The sequence below is a fragment of the Panthera pardus genome, unplaced genomic scaffold (assembly GCF_024362965.1).
Source record: "Panthera pardus isolate Hobbes unplaced genomic scaffold, ASM2436296v1 HiC_scaffold_10, whole genome shotgun sequence".
Taxonomy (NCBI): Eukaryota; Metazoa; Chordata; class Mammalia; order Carnivora; family Felidae; genus Panthera; species Panthera pardus.
This window is the reverse complement of record NW_026526655.1, coordinates 92421301-92438526: the sequence shown is the minus strand read 5'-3', so window position 1 is coordinate 92438526 and position 17226 is coordinate 92421301. Positions and strand designations below refer to the sequence as shown.

Genomic DNA, 17226 nt, shown 5'->3' with positions numbered 1-17226 from the left:
CTATAGTGTAAGATTAAATTTTCTAAGAGCTAGTAAAGACAATAATGTGACTTTTTACAAAACAGATATGAAATTAATATAGCAATGTCTCTTTTTGGAACAGGGAAAAGCAGGAAGAAAGAGAAATGCCAGGACTCTGACCTGTACCCTCTCATGGAAATGGAACTATGCCCTTGTAATGTATTTATATCTCAACCTTATGGAAACTGGTCAGATTGCATTATTCCAGAAGGCAGAAGAGAGTCTCAGCGAGGAGGATTTCGAGTGCAAGGAGAAAGCAAAGAATGTGGAAAAGGAATGCGCTTTCGAGCTATAGCCTGCTCTGATAAAAATGGAAGACCTGTTGACCCCTCATACTGCAGCAGCTCTGGTAAGGAGTACAGATGGGAACATACACAGCCCAGGAGGTGTGTCGATGGTCTAGAATTAGTAGCTTTGTTCTTTAAAAATTGTTTTATTTCTCCTTGGTCAATAACACACTACCTTTCATAAAATGCAGGCATTTGGAATGCATAGATCCATATTTTACTGATTATTTGGAATGTGATTAGTTTGGATCCTTAACTCCGTCCTTTGGCCACTTGGTTAACTGTGGACGAGTACAGTTGCTCTACTTGACTGAAAAAGCCATATTTAATTAAAAAATACATCTTGGGGTATGTTTTGGTGCTCTGATCATACATCTAGAAAGCAACCAGGCTGTGAATTTCTTCCAAGTTAGTTGCCAAAATACCAATTAAAATATTGATTTAAAATGTTTTACCTTGTAATATATAAGAATATCTAAATTAATAGAATAAAACTGTAGGAATAAAACATAGGCAATCTGGGAGAGTTCTGTGAGCTGTCAGTTAGGAAGAAGACTTTTTTTTTTTCCATCTTGGGAAAATTTGAAAGATAGGGGTGAATGGGGAAAAGAATGAGAAAGAATGAGATTAAATACAATTGGGGTAAATGTTGTTGGGAGGGTGGGGTGGCCTGAGACTAATGATTACAATGGAGCCTATGAATTTCATACTCTAGTTTGTCTTTTTTTTTTTTTTTTTTTTTCAAGACTAAAATGGTTACGATTTTTACAGAGTATGAAAGAGAAGTCATGTTTGACTGGCAAACTCTGGGAGGATAAAAGATTTTGGCCTCTGGGATCAAAGTCTTGTGTTCTAATCAGCTTTCTCAATAATATTAGAAATTGTAAGTTGATTAAGTTCTGACATAGAAGGCAGATAAATGAGAGTTTGTCTTCATTCCCCATGCATTAGCTGTTCTTTAAGATAGGCCCATATCATTATATGAATACAACTTAAAGCTTAATAACTTTTTAATTGGTGAAATCATTGCTCTGCTTCCTGGGGTACTCTATAAAATTTTCTTCAGTAATTTGACTCCTAGAAACATTAAACACATCACAAACAAGTTGTGGATCTGTTTTATGAAAGCCAAACCTGGTTGGCTGTAATCTTTGTTTTTCCATTTATGTATGTATGTATGTATGTATGCGCACACACACACACACACACACACACACACACACACACACAGTGTTTTCTGAAAATTACTTTTCCTTTCTCCTATTGAAATGTTTGACTTACAATGTTGTATACATTTAAGGTGTACAGCATGTTAAATTCATAGAATTTTATAGGGAGATGATTGCTGTTGCAGTGATAATTGGCATCACTATCACATTACAAAATTATTTCTTTTTAGTGGTTGGAATAATTAAGTTCTGGTCTCTTAGCAATTTGATTATAACACAATTATAGGTGTGTATATTCACTATAGGGTGCATTAAATCTCTAGGACCTATTTACTAATTGCAAATTGATATAGCTTAATAACATGTGTCCTATCCCCCAAGCCCAACCCCTCATCTCCTGGTAAACACCATTCTACTGTTTTTACAAGTTTGATTTCTTTACACTACACATATAACGATATCATACAGTATTTGACTTTCTCTTTCTGAATTAGCTTACTTAGTGTAATATCTTCAGGGTCAATCCATGTTGTTACAAATGGCAGGATGTCCTGATGGCCAAATCATATTCCCTGATTTTATATATATATATGTGTGTGTATATATATATATATATATATACACACACATATATATATATACACACATATATATGTATATATATAATATATGTAACATATATATATTATGTGTATTATATATGTAACATATATATATTATATATATGTTACATATATATTACATATATATAATATATATAAATATAATCAGAGATATAACATATAATATGTAACATATAATATGTTATGTATATATATTACATACATATATATATATTACATATATATAATACAGCACATCTTCTTTGTCCATTCATCTGTTAATGGGCACATAGGTTATTTCCATAGCTTGGCTATTGTGAATAATGTGGCAACGAACACAGGAGTATATTTCTTTGATACCCTGTTTTTATTTCCTTTAGGTATGTACCCAGATGTGGGATTCCTATATCCCATAGTAGATCTATTGTTAATATTAGAGTATCTTTAATATTGTTTTCCATAGTGGTTGAACCAATTTCATTCCTACCAACAGGTGTACAAGGGGTCCCTTTTCTCCATATCCTCAACATTGATTATTTCTTCTTTATAGCCATTTTAACAGGTATGAGGTGTTATTTTGCTATGGTTTTGAGTTGGATTTCCCTGATTGTTATGTTGAAAATCTTTTCATCTACCTATTAGCCATTTGGATGTTTTTGAGGGAATGTCTATTTCTCTGCCTGTTTCATAAGTAGATGGAGTGTGTTCTTTGTATATTATAGTGCTATCTGAAACATAGTTGGCAAAAAGTTTTCTCCCATTTGCTATGTTTCCATTTCATTTTGTTGACTGCTTCTCTTGCTATGCAGAAGCTTAAGTTTGATATAATCTTATCGGGGTTGCTGCTGTTGTGGTGATAGATCCAAAACCTCATTACCAAAAGCAATGTTAAATAACATCTTCACTGCATTTTCTTCTAGGAGTTTCATGGTATCAGGTTGTATATTTAAATCTTTGATATCTTTTATTAAATTTTTTAGTGTAAGATAAGGATCCAGTTTCATTGTTCTGCATGTGTTCAGTTTTTCCAACACTATCTAAAGAGATCATCATTCCCCCGTTGGGTGTGCCCTCCTTTCTTGTTGAATCTTAGTTGACTGAATATGCATGGATTTTCTTCTGGGCTCTCTATTCTGTTTCATTGGTCCATGTCTTTTTATGCCAATATTATTCTATTTTTATTATGAGAGATTTGTAGTATGACTTGAAATCAGGAGTGTGATAACTCCATCTTTGTTCAGCCTCAGGATTGTGTTGGCTATTTGGGGTCCTTGGTGATTCCATTTCTCTCTCTCCATCTTCTCTATATAAAGAATGCTCTCGGGGCACCTGGGTGGCTCAGTCGGTTGAGTGTCCGACTTCGGCTCAGGTCATGATCTCGCTGTCCGTGAGTTCAAGCCCCGCGTCGGGCTCTGGGCTGATGGCTCAGAGCCTGGAGCCTGCTTTCGATTCTGTGTCTCCCTCTCTTTCTATGCCCATCCCCTGCTCATGCTCTGTCTCTCTCTCTCTGTCAAAAATAAATAAACATTAAAAAAAATAAAATAAAAAAAATAAAAAAAAGAATGCTCTCTGAATTTTGATAAAGATGACATTAAATCTATAGAAGACTTTTGGGAGTAAGGACATCTTAACAAAATTCTTCTGATCCTTAAACATGGGTTGTTTTTTTCCATTTGTTGTTTTTACTTCAATTTTTTTCAACTAAGTTTTGTAGTTTTCATCATACAGATCTTTCACTTCCTTGGCTAAATTTATTCCTAGGTATTTTTATTGTTTTGGTGCTGTTGTGAATGGGATAGTTTTATTTTTCAGAAGTTTCATTATTACTACATAGTAACATAACTGATTTGGGGTGACATCTGGGTGGCTCAGCTGATTAAGTGTCCCACAATGTGGAGCCTGCTTGGGATTCTCTCTCTTTCCCCCTCTCTCTCTGCCCCTCTTGTGCTCACTTTGTCTCTCTCGAAATAAATTAAATAAAACTTAAAAAATAACTAATTTTTGTATGTTAATTTTTTTTTTTTTTTTTTGTCTTGGAACTGTATTGAAATTGCTGAGTAGTTTCAACAGTTTCTTCTTGGTTGAGTCTTTGAGGTTTTATTCAGTCTCCCAGCTGAGCTATTTCGGCTGCTTGAAGTTTTCTATATACAAAACAATACCACCTGCAAATAGTGACAATTTTAATTCTTTCTATCCTGTTTGGATGTTTCTTGTTTGGTTGCTTGGGGTTTGTGTTTTTGTTTTCTGTTTTGTTCTGTTTAATTGCTCCACCTAGGACTTCCAGTACTGTAGTGAACAAGAGAGGTAAGAGAGGACCATCTTGTCTTTTTCCTGTTTCAACATTGAATATAATGTTAGCTGTGAGTTTACCAAATGGGACCTTTATTATGTTGAGGTATGTTTCTTCCACACACAATCTGTTGAGGGTTTATATTGTGAAAGGATGTGATATTTTGTCAAATAATTTTTTTGCATTTATTTCAATGATCATGTGATGTTTGTCTCTCATTCTATTAATGTGATATATTTACTGATTTGTGTATGTTGAATCATCCTTGAATTGAAAGGACAGATCATACTTGATCATGGTGTATAATCACCATGTCTTACTCATTGTAGTCTCCTAATATTTTGTTAATTTTTTCATCTATTTTCATGAGTAGTATTCTATAGTACTCTTTTCTTGGAGTGTCCATATCTGACTTTGGTATGAGGGTAACACTGGCCGTGTAGGAAATTGGAATTGTTTCCTCCTCTTCAATTTTTTTTTGAAGAGTTTGAGAAAAATTGGCATTAAGTCTTTTTTAAATGTTTCGTAGAATTCACCAGTGAAGCCTTCTGTTCCTGGGATTTTTTATGTTGGGAGGGTTTTGATAAATGGTTTAATCCCTTTACTCATTAATTTGTTCACATGTTTGATTCTGTCTTGATAGGTTGTGGGCTTCTAGAAATTAACTTATGTCTGCTAAATTACCTAATCTGTTGGCATGTAATCATTCACAGTAGCCTCTTATGATTATATATATATATTTCTGTGGTATCAGTTATAATCTCGCCTGTTCTGTTTCTAATTTTTAGTCTTTTTTTTTTTTTCTTAGCCAAAGGTTTGTTAATTTTGTTTCAAACAGCTCTCCAGGGGCACCTGGATTGCTCAGTCAGTTAAGCGACCAAATTTGGCTCAGGTTGTGATCTCAGGACTTGAGAGTTTGAGCCCCACATCAGGCTCTCTGCTGACAGCTGGAGCCTAGAGCCTGCTGTAGATTCTGTCTGTCTGTCTCTATGTCCCTCCTCCGCCCTCTCTAAAATAAACATTAAATAAAAAGAAAGAAACCAGCTCTTAGTTTCATTGATCCTTCCTGTTTTTCCAATCTCTATTTCTTTATTTCCCCTCCTTTCTTATTTCCTTCCTTCTGATATTTTGGGCTTAATTTATTTTTCTAGTTGGTTAAGGTTTTAGGGTAGCTTGAGATCTAACTTCTTAATGTATCCACTTATTGTTATAAACTTTTCTCTCAGAACTACTTTTGTAGGATCCCATAGGATTTGATAGGCTGTTTTTCCATTTTTATTAGTTTTAACTTCCTGATTTCCCATTTGATTTCTTCTTTGACCCATTGCTTGTTCATAAGTTTGTTGTTAAGTTTCAACGTATTTATAAACTTGTTAGATTTTTTTTTTTTTTATTTCTAGTTTCATAGCAGTGTGGTCAGAAAATATAGTAGGACTTCACTCTTAAATTTTGTTAAGTATTGTTTTGTGTCCTGTTATGTGTTCTATCCTGGTTAATGTTTCATGTGCACTTGAGGAAACAATGCATTCTTCTGTTGGGTGGAATAGCCTATATAATCTCAACTCCATTTGGACTAAAGTATTGTTCACTTCTAACATTTCCTTGTTTTCTTTTTCTATTGGGATGATCTATCCACTATTGGCAGTGTGGTATTGAACTCTCCTGCTAATAAATAGTTGTCTATTTCTCTTGTTAGATCTGTTAGTGTTTACTTAACATCAGGTGCTCTAATGATGAATGTGTATACACTTGGGGATGTTAGACCTTATTGATGTATTGACTCCATTATATAATCTTTGTTGTTGCTTTTTTGGGGGCTGAAGTCTGTTTTGTCTAAGTATGGCCATCCCCACTTTCTTTTGGTTCCCACTTGCATGAGATATATTCTTCTTCTGTCCCTTCAAAATTGGAGTGTATGTATGTCTTTAAAGTTGAAATGAGTTTCCTGTAGCCATCATACAGTTAGGTTGTTTTTCTATCCATACAGCCATTCTGTGCCTTTTGATTGATGAATTCAACCCATTTACACTTAAAAGTGATTACTGATATGTAAAGACTTAAAACCACCATCTTATAGTCTGCCTTTGGTTATTTATCTCCAGTGTTCTTGACCGTCTCTTTCTGCCTACCTTTGTAAATTGGTAGTTTTCCACAGTGATACGCTGTCTTCCTTTTTTTTATCTTTACTAATCTATTCCAGATTTTTGCTTTGTGGTTTCCATGAGGCTTACATAAAACATCTCCTAGATAAAACAGTCCATTTTGTGTTCATAATCCCTAATCTCGGGGTGCCTGGGTGGTTCAGTCAGTGAAGTGTCCAACTCTTTTTTTTTTTTAATTTTTTTTTTTTAACGTTTATTTTTTTTTGAGACCGAGACAGAGCATGAACGGGGGAGGAGCAGAGAGAGAGGGAGACACAGAATCGGAAGCAGGCTCCAGGCTCTGGGCCATCAGCCCAGAGCCCGATGCGGGGCTCGAACTCACGGACCGTGAGATCGTGACCTAAGCTGAAGTCGGACGCTTAACCGACTGAGCCACCCAGGTGCCCCTAAGTGTCCAACTCTTGATTATGGCTCGGGTCATGACCTACTGGTTCATGAGACTGACTACCACATCAGGCTCTGCACTGACATCACAGATAGTGATTCTCTCCTTTTCTCTCTGCCCCTCCCTGACTCACAAATGTGTACTCTGTCTCTCAAAATATGGAAATAAACTTAAAAAGAAGTTTATGTTGAAATTCCAGTTAGTTAACACAGTGTCATATTAGTTTCACATGTACAATAGTTATTTTTACATTTCCAAATGATGTCCAGTGTTCAACACAAGTGCACTCCTTAATCCTCATCATCTACTGAACCCATTCCCCCACCCACCTGAACTCTGGTAACCATCCGTTTGTTCTACACAGTTAAGTCTTTTTCTTGGTTTACCTCTCTTTTCCCCCTTTGCTTGTTTGTTTTGTTTCTTAAATTCCACATGAGTGAAGTCATACAGTATTCTCTGTTCTCTTCTTTTGCTTAGCATAATATCTCTAACTTCATCCATGTCCTTGCAAATCGCAAGATTGCATTTTTTATAGCTGTGTAGTATTGTGTGTGTGTGTGTGTGTGTGTGTGTGTGTGTGTGTGTGTGTGTGTACCATATCTTCATTATACATTCATCAGTGGACACTTGGGCTCTTCTTTTAATTTGGCTACTGTAGATAATGCTGCTATAAACATCAGGGTGAATGGATCCCTTTGACTAATATTTTTGTATTCTTTGGGTAAATACCTAGTAATGTGATTGTTGGATTGCAGGGTACATCTATTTTTTAACTTGTTGAGGAGCCTCCATACTCTTTCCCAGAATGGCTGTGCTAGTTTTCATTGTCCTCAACAGAGCAAGAAGGGTTTTCCTTTCTCCAGGTCCTTGCTAACACTTGTTGTTTGTGTTCTTCATTGGAGCCATTCTAGTAAGTGTGAGGTGATATCTCCTTATGGTTTTGATTTGCACTTGCCTGATAATCAGTGATGTTGAGCATCTTTTCATATGTCTTTTCATATGTCATTCATATCTTCTGCCCAATTTTTAATTACTCATTTTGGTGTGTTGAGTTTTATATCTTTTTATATATTTTGGATTCTAATCCTTTATTGGATAGGTCATTTGCAAATAACTTCAATTCAGTAGGTTGCCTGTTAATTTTATTGATTGTTTCCTTAACTGTGCAGAAGTTTTTTTTGTTTTTGTTTTTGTTTTACTTTGTTTTGTTTGATGCAGTGCCAATAGTTTATTTTGGCTTTGGTTTCCCTTGCCTCAGGAAACATAGCTAAAATTAAGTTGTTATGGGCAATGCAAAGAAATTATAGCCTGTGTTCTATAGAATTTTTATGCTTTCAGGTCTCACATTTAGGTCTTTGATCCATTTTTGAATTTCTTTTTGTGTATGGTGTAAGTGGTTCAGTTTCATTCTTCTGTATGTTGCTGTTGAGTTTTTCCAAAACCATTTGTTGAAGAGACCATCTTTTTTTCCCTCATTGGATATTCTTTCCTGCTCTGTTGGAGCTTAATTGGCCACATAATTGTGGGTTCATTTCTGGATTTTCTTTTTGGTTTGATTCATCTGTGCGTGTGTGTGTGTGTGTGTGTGTGTGTGTGCGCGCCTGTACCATACTATTTTGATTACTGCAGCTTTGTCATATAACTTGGTCTGGAATTGTGATACCAGACTTTACTTTTTCAAGATTGCTTTGGTTATTTGGGGTCTTCTGCGGTTCCAAAAAAATTTAAGATTGTTCTAGCTCTGTGGAGAATGCTGGTGGTATTTTGATAGGGATTGCATTAGATGTGTAGATTGCTTTGGGTAGTGTAGACTTTTTAACAATATTTGTACTTCCAATCCATGAATATGGAATGACTTTCCCATTCTTAGTGTTCTCTTCAATTTCTTTCAGTGTTTTATAGTTTACAGAATACAGGTCTTTCACCTCGGTGGTGAGGTTTATTCCTACATACCTTACTATTTTGGGTGCAGTTGTACATGGGATTGATGCCTTAATTTCCAATTCTGCTGCTTCATTAGCATGTATAGAAATGTGGCACATTTCTGTACATTTTTTTTTATCTTGTGACTGATTTTCTTGATCACTTCTAGAAGTTTTTTGGAGTCTTTCAGGTTTTCTGTATATAGTACATCATCTGCAATTACTGAAAGTTTTACTTCTTGCTGATTTGGATGCTTTTTATTTATTTTTGTCTGATTGCTGTGGCTAGGACTTCCAGTACTATGTTAAATACTAATGGTAAGAGTGGACATCCCTGTCTTGTTCCTGACCATACAGGAAAAGCTCTTCTTTTTTTTCCCATTGAGAATGATGTTAGCTGTGGGTTTTTCATGTATTTCCATTATTTTGTTGAGGTATGTTCCCTTTAACGCTACATTGTTGAATGTTTTTATCAAGAATGAATATTGTACTTTGTCAAATATTTTTTCTGCATTTGGTCATTGGTTTATTTCTGAATGCACTTGTTGACAGATATCTTCTGAGTCCTGTGGAGTAATGTGCCAAGGCACTTTTGTTCTATTATAGATGTCTAATTAGTTATTACAAGGGGAGAAGAGAGGGGTAACTCACTGTCCTCATACTGATGTCATGTACATGTTGGTTTAGTCATTCATTTGAGAAAAATGTGTATTTTGAACACCAGCTATGTATCTGCCCATCTTCTATGATTTGGGTGTACATTTAATGTGAAACAAAGTATTCATGAAGTTAATTGTCTAGTGGGGGATAAAAACAAAACAAAAGGAATTTTAAGTTTTTATTAGCTCTTTGGATGCTGAGTATAAAATCTTGACATAAACTTTAGGGAAGTCCTTAAAGTAACATAAACTTGAGATGTGAAGGCTGAGAAAGAAGCAACCATGTGAAAAGTTCATACAAGATCATCAATATATTCTGAAGAGATAAGGTAAGCAAGAAGTTCTTGCAAAAAAAAAGTTTTCTATTTGAATATAGTGAGTGAGGAGCGAATTTTGTGAAGTGAGGTTGAACAAGTAGGCAGAATCTTGTAGGACAAGGAGAGGAGAACAGATATAATTTAAGTGCAATCATAGATGAGAAGGGGGGAGTTAATATAATCCAATTTAAATTTTAAAAGATTAATGGATATGATTGACATACAAGGTGTTTCAGGCATACAGTGTAATGATACAGTATTTGTATATATTGTAAAATCAAAGACACATGGTTAAAATTTTCTTTTTTGGGATTAGAATTTTTAAGATTTTACTTAGAACTTTCAAATATACAATGGAGTATTAACTATGTGGCACATAACATTTTATGATTTATATGTGTGGAAGTTTGTTCCTTTTTACCCATTTTATCCACTTCCCATCACGTCCCACTGGCAACCACCAGTCTGTTTCTTATGAGTTCAGTTTTGCTTTTGCTTTTTTGTTTTTGTTTATTTTCCAATTCTGCATATAAGTAAAATCATACAGTATTTTTCTTTCTCTCCAATTTATTTTACTTGGTATAATGCCTTCAAGCTCTATCTATGTTGTTGCAAATTGCAAGATTTCTTTTTTTATATCTGGATAATAATCTATTGTATATTTCTATTGTTTTCTTTAGCTACCCATCCATTGATGGATACTTAGGTTGCTTGGCTATTGGAAATGGTCCTGCAATTAACATGGGGGTACACATATCTTTTGAAGTTTGTGTTCTATTTTCTTTTTTCCAGGTAAATACCAGAGGTGGAGTTGCTGGATCATGATGTTTCTATTTTTAATTTTCTGAGGACGATTTATACTGTTTGCCACAGTGGCTAACCAAGTTTACTTTCTCCACAACCATGCACATGGGTTCTTTCTCTACATCCTCAACAATACTTACTTGTTATCTTTTTGATAATAGCCATTCTAAGAGACATGAGGTGATACCTTCTTGTGACTGATTTGCATCTTCCTAAAAAATTTCTTAAATGTTAATTTTTTTGAGAGAGAGAGACAGAAAGAGTGCGAGTCATGGAGGGGCAGAGAGGGGGAGACAGAATCTGAAGCAGGCTCCAGGCTCTGAGCTGTCAGCACAGACATGGGTCTTGAACCCATGAACTGTAAGATCATGACTTGAGCCAAGTCAGATGCTTAACTGACTGAGCCACCCAGGTGCCCCTGGTTTGTATCTTCTTGATGATTAGTGATGTTGAGCATCTTTTCGTGTGGCAGTTGGCCATCTGTACACCTGAAAAAAGGTCTGTTCAGAACCTCTGCTTTTTTTATCATGTTTTGTTTGTGGTTTTGGGGGTTTCATTTTGTTGTTTTGCTACTGAGTTGTAGGAGTTCTCTATTTATTTTGGTTATTAACCCCCGATCAGATACATGATTTGCAAATATATTCTCACATTCTATAGGTTATCTTTTTATCTTGCTGATGGTCTCCTTTGCTTTGTAGAAGGCTTTTTAATTTGATATAGTGCCAATAGTTTATTTTTTGCTTCTATTGCTTTTGCTTTTTGTGTCAAATCCAAAAAAAAAAAAAAAATCATTGCAAAGACTGATATCTAGAAGCTTACCACCTAGGTTATCTTCCAGGAGTTTCATGGTTACAAGTCTTAGATTTAAGTCTTTATTCCATTTTGATTTCTTTTTTGTGTAAGGTACAAGGTAGTGGTACAATTTCATTCTTCTGCATGTGGCTGTCTAGTTTTCCCAACATTATTTATTAGAGACTGTTCTTTCCCCATTGTAAATTCTTGGCTCTTTTGTCATAAATTAATCTGCCATATATTTGTGGGTTTCTTTGTGGGCTCCCTGTGTCGGTTTTTAATGCCAATATCATACTATTGTTATTTGCTTTGTAGCATAATTTGAAATCAATCATGATATCTATGGTTTTGTTCCTAAAATTACTTTGACTATTTGGGGTGTTTGTGGTTCCATAACAATTCCAGGAATTTGTTCTACTTCTTTGAAAAATGCCATTGGGATTTTTGTAAGAATTAAAATGTATCTGTAGATTCTTTTGATTAGTATGGACACTGTAATACTATTTCTAGCCCATTAGTACTGAATACCTTTCCATTCATTTTTCAGTTTCTTTTATCAGTGTCTTATAGTTTTCAGTGTATAGGTTTTTCACCTCCTTGGTTAAACTTACTGCTAGGCATTTTATTCTTTTGATGTAATTATAAGTGGGATTGTTTTCTTACATTTTTTTGTAGTTCATTAATATATATAAAGAAATACAACTGATATACATATAGATATTCCATTTCTGTATCCCAAAAGCTAACCTAATTCTTTTATTAGTTATTATGATTTTTATGGGGTCTTAAGAGTTTTCTGTATACAAAATCATGTGCCTGCAAATTGTGACAGTTTAGTAGAATTCAACAGTGAAGCCATCTGGTTCTGTACTTTGGTTTGTTGGGAGATTTTGACAACTGATTCTATCTCCTTAACAGTAATTGATCTGTTCAGATTTTCTACTTCATGATTCACTGTTGGTTGTTTGTGTTTCTAGAAATGTATTCATTTCTTATAGGTTCTCCAATTTGCTGGCATACACTTGTTCATAGTAGTCCCTTAAGATCCTTTAGATTTCTGTGATATCAGTTATGTTTCTCCTTGCATTTCATATTTCAAATCCTGGCTTTTTCTTGGTGAGTCTAGTTAAAGGTTTGTTAATTTTATCTTTTCAAAGAAGCAGCTCTGGTTTTCATTGATATCTTCTATTTTCTTTTGAGTCTCTATTTCATTTATTTCTTTTCTGGTCTTTGTTATTTTATTTTTCCTCTAACTTCAGCCTTCATTGTTCTTTTTCTAAAATCTTGGGGTGTAAAGTTAGATTATTAGATTTTTCTTGTTTTTTAAAGTAGGCATTTACCACTCTGAACTTTGCTCTTAGAACTTCTTAAGCTGCAACTTTTTTAAAATGTTTATTTATTTTGAGAGAGAGCATGTGCTCATGCATGGGCAGTGGAAAAGCAGAGAAGGATAGAGAGAATCAAGCAGGCTCCTTGCTGTCAGCACAGAGCCCGACATGGGGCTAGATCTCATGAACTGTGAGATCATGACCTGAGTTGAAAAAGAGTTGGGTGCTTAACCGACTAAACCACCCAGATGTCCCTTGAGCTGAACCTTTTAAGTTTTGGAGTGGGTATTTCCATTCTCACTGACTGAGTACTTTTTGATTTCTCTTTATTCCTCCTTTGACCCATTAGTTTTTCAGTTGCATGTTGTTTAATCTTCACATATTTGTTAGTTTTCTGGTTTTCCTGTAATTTCTAGTTTTATACTATTGTGGTTAGAAAAATGCTTAATGTGATTTCAATATTCTTTTTTTTTGTAGTTCTGAATATTTTATTTTATTTTTTTATTTTTTAAAATTTACATCCAAATTAGTTAGCATATAGTGAAACGATGATTTCAGGAGTAGATTCCTTAATGCCCCTTACCCATTTAGCCCATCCCCCCTCCCACAACCCCTCCAGCAACCCTCAGTTTGTTCTCCATATTTATGAGTCTCTTCTGTTTGGTCCCCCTTCCTGTTTTTATATTATTTTTGTTTCCCTTCCCTTACGTTCATCTGTTTTGTCTCTTAAAGTCCTCATATGAGTGAAGTCATAGGATTTTTTTCTTTCTCTGACTAATTTCACTTAGCATAGTACCCTCTAGTTCCATCCACACAGTTGAAAATGGCAAGACTTCATTCTTTTTGATTGCCGAGTAATACTCCATTTTGTGTGTGTGTGTGTGTGTGTGTGTGTGTGTGTGTACCAATATGCGCACGCGCACACACACACACACACACACACACACACACACACACACACCACATCTTGTTTATCCATTCATCCATTGGTGGACATTTGGGCTCTTTCCATACTTTGGCTATTGTTGATAGTGCTGCTGTAAACATGGGGGTGCATGTGTCCCTTCAAAACAGCACACCTATATCCCTTGGATAAACACATAGTAGTGCAGTTGCTGGGCTGTAGGGTAGTTTTATTTTTAATTTTTTGAGGAACCTCCATACTGTTTTCCAGAGTGGCTACACCAGCTTGCATTCCCACCAGCAGTGTAAAAGAGATCCTCTTTCTCCTCATCCTCGCCAACATCTGTTGTTGCCTGAGTTGTTAATGTTAGCCATTCTGACAGGTGTGAGGGGATACCTCATTGTGGTTTTTATTTGTATTTCCCTGATGATGATTGATGTTGAGCATTTTTTCACGTGTCAGTTGACCATCTGGATATCTTCTTTGGAGAAGTGTCTATTCATGTCTTTTGGAAAAATTATTCTAAAGGTCAGTCATCTTTTTTATATATTACTTTCAATTTTCAAGTTTTTTTTTTTAAGTTTAGAAATACATATTTCAGTTAGAAGAGCGTATCCTTAAGAAAAAAGAGACCTAACTGAATGAATTGGCAGAACAATAGCAAAAACTGTTAGAAAATGTAAAAGATTTTCAGCAAATGAAAACCATTCTTTGATGAAGGTTTACCATAGACTCATAGCCTTTATATTTGTGTTAATATAATTCTACAGTACATAATTCAAAGAGGACTTTTTAAGAAGAGTAAGAGACAATACTTCATTTTGTCACCTCTAGAAATGAGACACACCCCCATCTATCAAGATGGGGTAGTGAACATGGAGGGAAGTTAATAGCACTTATTAATAAAGACAACTTTTTTTGTTTTAATCAGAGATCACTGATTATGAAAAATTCTAATTTCAGCATGTACAAACAGGCACAGAGCAAGGATGTCAATCTAGCTATCCTAGTAACAACAGCAAATACTTTGCCCTTTTAAGCTCTTACATGGGTTTGTCTATCATCTGCATCTCTAAGACATATATAGGATTCTCTAGGATTATCAGATAAATTTCTTCATGAGGATAATTATTCCTCATGCTGAGGTGTCCAATGTGGACCCTCGTGGTCAATACAGCAATGGGTAACAGAATCTAGTAAATTCTTAATTATATATTCTCCTAGATTCCATAGATGATTCAGATCACAGATCTCAGGCAAGTCTATTTGACTTTGAGAGCATCACTATGAGGACTAACTTTAAAATTGTACTTTATTTTTAAAAAATCAAGGAATTTCTCTCTATGTCCTGTCAGTGATTATTGGTTCCTGTTGAGTCACATCATGGTTTAATACCAAAGGAATAATATATTTCCCAACTTGTGACAGTAGGCTGGAGTTTGACTGGGATTACCTAATTCTTGCAACAAAATAGCATATGCCAAAATTAATATACTTGAGATGAGTTAATTTCAACCAGGTCTCTTATCCCACTGACATTTTGTCTAAGGACAGGACAGGAACGCACTCCCATAAACTGCTTTCTTCTCCTTCCTGCCTTACTTTCACCTTCCTTTTAGTTGGTTCTCTGAGAGGAGTTAGAGGAAGACTGGATATGAACAAAATTAGTCTACTTCATCACTTCCTACTTCCCATACTAGTCCTTATTTTTCTTGATTGTCCACTTCATCACCAACTGAAATATTGTATATTCACTTAAAAGTTGCTTGTCTTTCCTACCACTAAAGAGTAAAGTTCTAAGAGAAATAGCTGCTTTTTTGTTCTTTTAACTGCATGCATAGCACCAAGAACAGTGCTTGAAATTCAGTGTTAGAAATTTTTAATACGGAACTGAATAATCAAGTCTTTGTAATTCTTAATAATTTTATGTCAAATATTTCTCAATCCTCTTATATTGCTATCTAATATTCCCAGTAGTAGATGTTCAAGTATTTTGCCTTGTCTTATCCACCTGACCTCTATCATGACGGAACCATCAGCCATCATATTAAAAGGAAAGTGTGACCATGCCAGTGCTCTGTCAACTCTTTCCCAGTTCCTTCACATAACAGCTCCTTAACAGGCCATGACATTATCCCACTGGACATTTGGACATTAGTCTACCTGGAAGGTACTTTCTCCTCCTTTCAGGAGACTCTTGACTCGTTGGGCTAAGATCAAGTGTTGTCTACTCCAGAAAGTATTTCCCCTATTCCCACTCCCAGAACACAATGGAGCATCATCTGAAGATTCCTACAATTCCTTATAATTCTTTTTATGCCTATATTTACCATTCATTTTTTTTAATTCTCCATGTAGGTTTCTTTTTTCTCACTAAAATTATAGCTTACTGAAATTCAGAACTGAATCAAGTTCATTTCTTCATCCCCCATGTGGAAGAGTGTCTAGCTCATCATAGGCCATCAGTATGGGTGATGTGACTGTGTGAAAAGACCAGTGTAGACAGGACAAGAGTCAACACAGATAGGCCTTCATAGAAGTTCTGAAGTGTGTATGTTCCTGTGTGCATTTGTGTTCTGATAGCTCTTTGGATAGAACTATGTATAATGAACATAGATCTATAGAGAAGTCAGCTAATATGAGGTCAAAGACTATAAGAATACCTGGTTCTACTGTTCTACTTTACCCTTGATCTACAGTTGGGGACTAGAGCAAGTGAAGTTATATTGCTGTAGGTGTACAAGCAGTGTTTTAGAAGGAAATGAAAAAAAAAGTTTTCCAAGTGATCCAGTGATAGCTCTGTACAATTTTAATTCATCAAACTGAAAAGTGAAAGTGTGATCTGTTTTATAGTGGATTCCAGATGAATTATAATTTTAATAGGAAAGTAATTATATTAATATTTCATCCAGAAATAACCTAGAATTTTCAGCTTAACCATTACAGCAATTTTATTAACTTGCTTTCCTATATAAAGAGGTATAGACGGCAGACAAAACAAAATAAAAAACCTAAACAATCTCTTCGTTATTTAAAGAATGATGTTTCACATATTTGGAGTTACTGAAAAAATGATTATCTTAAATACATCTAAAAAGCTTATATTTTATGTGTATGTATTGAACTTTAAATTACTGAAAAATTTCCATTAATATTACATGTACCCGAGTTTATTTTGCCCAAGCTGAGAGAACATGTTCAGGGACTGAAAATCAGGGGCACCTGGGTGGCTCAGTCAATTAAGCGTCTGAGTTACCCTTAGGTCATGATCTCACGGTTCTTGAGTTTGAGCCTGGCATCAGGCTCTGTGCTGTCAGCAGAGTCTGCTTATGATCCTCTGTCTGCCTTTCTCTCTACCCCTCCCTGCTTGCTCTCTTTCTATTTCTCTCTTTCTCTCTCCTTATTTCTCGCCTTCTTTGTCGCCTTCTTTGTCGCCTTCTTTGTCGCCTTCTTTGTCGCCTTCTTTGTCGCCTTCTTTGTCGCCTTCTTTGTCGCCTTCTTTGTCGCCTTCTCTCGCTCTGCTTCTCTCGCTCTGCTTCTCTCGCTCTGCTTCTCTCGCTCTGCTTCTCTCGCTCTGCTTCTCT

The 17226-nt window shown here is 35.3% G+C and overlaps 1 protein-coding gene across 2 annotated transcripts in view; it reads left to right on the top strand.

Moving 5' to 3' along the window:
• Positions 1-17226, top strand: part of THSD7B (thrombospondin type 1 domain containing 7B) — a 1098632-nt gene that overhangs the window by 857022 nt on the left and 224384 nt on the right. For both annotated transcript variants that reach the window (XM_053909184.1, XM_019454952.2), the window contains one exon: positions 104-370. In XM_053909184.1, the coding sequence (XP_053765159.1) occupies positions 104-370 (267 nt within the window). The remainder of the gene's footprint in view (positions 1-103; positions 371-17226) is intronic.